The 4446-nt window shown below is 27.1% G+C and overlaps 1 protein-coding gene across 1 annotated transcript in view; it reads left to right on the top strand.

The window, feature by feature from the left end:
* The window catches only part of LOC104698993 (molybdate-anion transporter-like), a 12809-nt gene extending 9288 nt beyond the window's left edge, over nt 1–3521 (top strand). The window contains exon 7 of the mRNA XM_019246344.1: nt 3437–3521. Within this exon, the coding sequence (XP_019101889.1) occupies nt 3437–3521 (85 nt within the window). The remainder of the gene's footprint in view (nt 1–3436) is intronic.

The raw sequence follows: 4446 nt of genomic DNA, 5'->3' as shown, positions 1-4446 counted from the left end.
GAAATAGAAAAGAAACAATCTGAAGGAAGAAATGTAATGGTTTGCATTTAGCATTTTACATGTATGGTTAGTGATGCTGATTGTTTAATAGGGTATGTAACTCTATATTCACCTTTACGCATAATCAAATCTTATAATTTTAGAGAATTTTAAATTTTTGTTTAAAGTTTGTGAATTTCTCTCTCCCATATAACAATGATACTAACACAAATCACTGACCTACATATTTTGCATAATAAATTTTGATCTTACTAGATTTTGATTGTATTTGTAACGCCGCCGGATAAGTTATTTTAAATTGTATTTGTTTGCTTAATTTGTTTGTGTGATTAATATTTAAAATTTTATTAGTTATATTTTGATTGTTAACTCTATGATTTAACTCATGAGATACTAGTATACTACTACGTAGAAAATGTCTATTACTCTATTTGTTAACTCTATGATTTAATTAGATATGTCTATTACTCTATTTGTTAACAATATAATGAAAAACTAGATTAGGAGCCACGGTGTAAACTAGATAATGAAACTTTTTTATACATAATATTAATTTAATCAAATTATTTATAACTAAAATATTTAAATTATAAATTTTAATTGTTGGTTAAATATGTTATAATTGTATAATAATTTTTAATTTTATGATTTAAAGTTTAAACCATATAATACCATAATATAATTTGTTTTTTACATAATATTTATTTAATCAATTTAATTAGATATGTCTATTCTCTGATACTGATAGTGTTAACAAAATAATGATATGATGTTTTACCCGTGTAACACCAAATTAATGATATTTTAAATCTATATAAATATCGACAAATCCGTCCCGCTGTATAACTTCGTCAGAGATACTTTAACTCGCACTATATCATGTTAATTTTTTATATTTATTGTTTTGTATTACAAATATTAGCTTGAGTTGCTATGTTATTTATTAAGATTGTAACCATTTACATTTTATAAGATTGGCACTTCTTATAAAGTTTAAATATTTATAATACTTAGAATTCTTAAAACGGTCGAGCATTTCTCGTAAATTGAGTAATATATGTCTGTTTTTAAAAATTTGTATTACATCATATGCAGGAAAAAAATATATATAACTTCGCCCAGAGATATTTTAACTCGCACTATATCATGTTAATTTTTTATATTTATTGTTTTGTATTATGAATATTAGCTTGAGTTGCTATGTTATTTATTAAGATTGTAACCATTATATTTTATAAGATTGACGCTTCTTATAAAGTTTAAATATTTATAACACTTAAAATTCTTAAAACGGTTGAGCATTTCTCTTAAATTGAGTGATATATGTCTGTTTTTAAATATTTGTATTACATCATATGCATGAAAAAATCACAATTTTTATTAACTTGTATTATAGAATAATTCAAGATAATTTAAATATAAATTCAAATAAAAATGAAAAGGAATCATATATATATATATATATATATATATATATTTGAGTGAGGTAGAAAGATTTCCGTATTTTTTTAAACCTTACTTATAATTAATTTGAAATTTTTGGTAACTAATATTAAAGTCAATGCATTAAATGCAAAAACTTTCCAAAAAGTATTTTTGAGCAATAACTGCTGCAATAATACTAGTATAGAAGTTTATACATGTGTAGCATGAGTTAATGATATTTTAAATTTATATTACTATCAATCTAAACTCTTTTTGTCATATAACTCGGTCACGTGATATTTTTATTCGGTACAAGACAAACTATTTTTCTTTATTAATATCACCTTTAAAAAAAATATCATCTAAATTTTAAATATTTATTTTTTTTATTAAAAATATTAGATTCAGTTAGGATGATATTTATTAAAATTGTAACCATTTAATATAACATATTATAAGATTGCCTCTTCTTATAAAGTTCAAATATTTATAATATTAGAATTATTAGAAAGTTTAAATATTTTAAAATAATTATAATATTTAAAACTTCGTAAAATTTAAATATATTATTAATATTCTAAACGTTTTATAAAGTTTAACTTTTTGTTAGTTGAAATATTTTTAATATCTAAACCTTTTATATAAAGTTTACATTTTTTATGAACTTAAATACTGATAATATGTAAACTTCTTATAAAGTATGGGTTGAATGGTGACAACAGTAAATCCATCTACATATTAAACCGTTTTTATTTACCATTCATCAAGTATAGTCCGTAGTGGTGCAATCTAAAAAGAATAGAAAAACCCACTACAGACCAACTCAAAACGGTTTTTACGTTCAAATAGAGTTGGTATGTGGCGGTTTGTTGTCCACCCTAAGTCGTTGACAGACTTGTCCATCCTAATCGCCATCACCATTTAAACCCTATAAATTTCTATAATATTTATTTTCTTAAATATTTATAATATATTTTAAAACTTTTTAAAAGTTCAAATTGTCTAAAATTTATTGTGTCAATAACTTTATTTTCTTAATAATTAAAAAGAAAAAAGAATCAAGCATCCAAACAAATTTTATCAAAAAAATGATCCAAACAATGACAAATTTTTTGAACATATTTATTATAGCTTTTTATTTACTTAATTTGATAAGTTTGACAATTACACAAATCATATAGTTATACCTTTACATCTTTGTATCCTTATCATGATTTTTATAGTTCATTTGCGGTGGCGAATGTCAAACTGGTCGACTCCAACCGTTTATTGTCTAATGATTCTTAAAGTCCATTTGCGGTGGCACTTGATGATTTTTAGAGTTGATCTTCGGTGGCAGTGGTGGCACCTGATGATTTTTAGAGTTGATCTTTGGTGGCAGTGGTGGCACTTGATGATTTTTAGAGTTGATTTTCGGTGGCAGTGGTGGCACATGATGATTCTTAGAGTTGATCTTCGGTGGCAATGGTGGCACTTGATGATTTTTAGAGCTGATATTCGGTGGGAGTGGTGGCACTTGATGATTCTTAGAATTGATCTACGGTGGCAGCGGTGGCACCTGATGATTTTTAGAGTTGATCTTTGGTGGCAGTGGTGGCACTTGATGATTCTTAGAGTTGATCTTCGGTGGCAGTGGTGACACCTGATGATTCTTAGAGTTGATCATTGGTGGCAGTGGTGGCACTTGATGATTTTTAGAGTTGATTTTCAGTGACAGTGGTGGCACATGATGGTTCTTAGAGTTGATCTTCGGTGGCAGTGGTGGCACTTGATGATTTTTAGAGTTGATTTTCGGTGGCAGTGGTGGCACTTGATGATTCTTAGGGTTGATCTTCGGTGGTAGTGGTGGCACCTGTTGATTTTTAGAGTTCATTTTTGGTGGCAGTGGTGGTACTTGATGATTCTTAGAGTTGATCTTTGGTGGCAGTGGTGGTACCTGATGATTTTTAGAGTTCATATGCAGTGGCGATGGTCGCACTTGATAATTCATATAGTTCATTTTCTGTGGCAGTGGTGGCGATGATTTTCAGAATATTGGACTTTCTCATGAACTCCTTCTCCATGACTTTCACCAAAATCTAAAAGAGAAAAAGTGAATTCAATTAAAATACTACTATTGCATTATATGTGTAAAATCGGTAAAATGCAAACTAGATCTTTGATATTAAAAATGTAAAACTATCTAATCAGATGATTTAAATATTTTTAAATTATTTGAAGTATTCAATGAAAGGAGCAAGAACGGTATGAGAACCACTAGTTTCATCTTTGAAAGCATATTTTTTTGAGTATTTTCTTTTTTTGTTTTGTTTTATGGAAGAGTAAGGCATGCTTCTCTATATATATACACAGATTCGTAGGTATCCATTGGTAAGAAAAATATGTTGACAAATTAATAGATATTTACATAAGCCAGATTAGCTATGCAAAGTATGACATTAGTCATTAAAATGTTGACATATTTACAACTTAATGATTTCATGTTCAAAAAAAAATTACAACTTAATGATTCACAATTGGTCACTGTCTAATTAAATTTTTGATAACTAATTATAAACATGTTAATTATTTGAAAATAAATTCTTTGATAAAAAAATTACTTATAAATTTTATACATATGTAATACATGTTAATTGGGAAAATTGAAAATAACTGATCTTTATAGAAAAATTTGTTCATTTATAGTTTATCCTTTATAGAAAAAAATCACCATATGATCTTTTATTTTCAATATATAAATGATACTTTTTAAGGATAAACTTTTTTAAAAATACCATTTATTTTTAATATATAAATGAACTTTTTTAATTGACAAACTTTTTAAAAAATATCATTTATGGGTGGGCCTTGGATGTAGCAAACCAGTCATCAGATATGAGTGGGCTCACAGACCATGACTGGATGTAGGTAGGGTCTACCAATAGAGGTGGACCTATGGGCCGGGATCTACACTATTACCAAATTCACCTGGATCTACATCGTTACCAAATTCATCTGTCGGCTCTCCACCGTCAACAAAAT

The sequence above is a fragment of the Camelina sativa genome, chromosome 6 (assembly GCF_000633955.1).
Source record: "Camelina sativa cultivar DH55 chromosome 6, Cs, whole genome shotgun sequence".
NCBI classification, from domain to species: Eukaryota; Viridiplantae; Streptophyta; class Magnoliopsida; order Brassicales; family Brassicaceae; genus Camelina; species Camelina sativa.
Note: the sequence above shows the minus strand (reverse complement) of the source record. Positions and strands in the feature narration are given on the sequence as shown.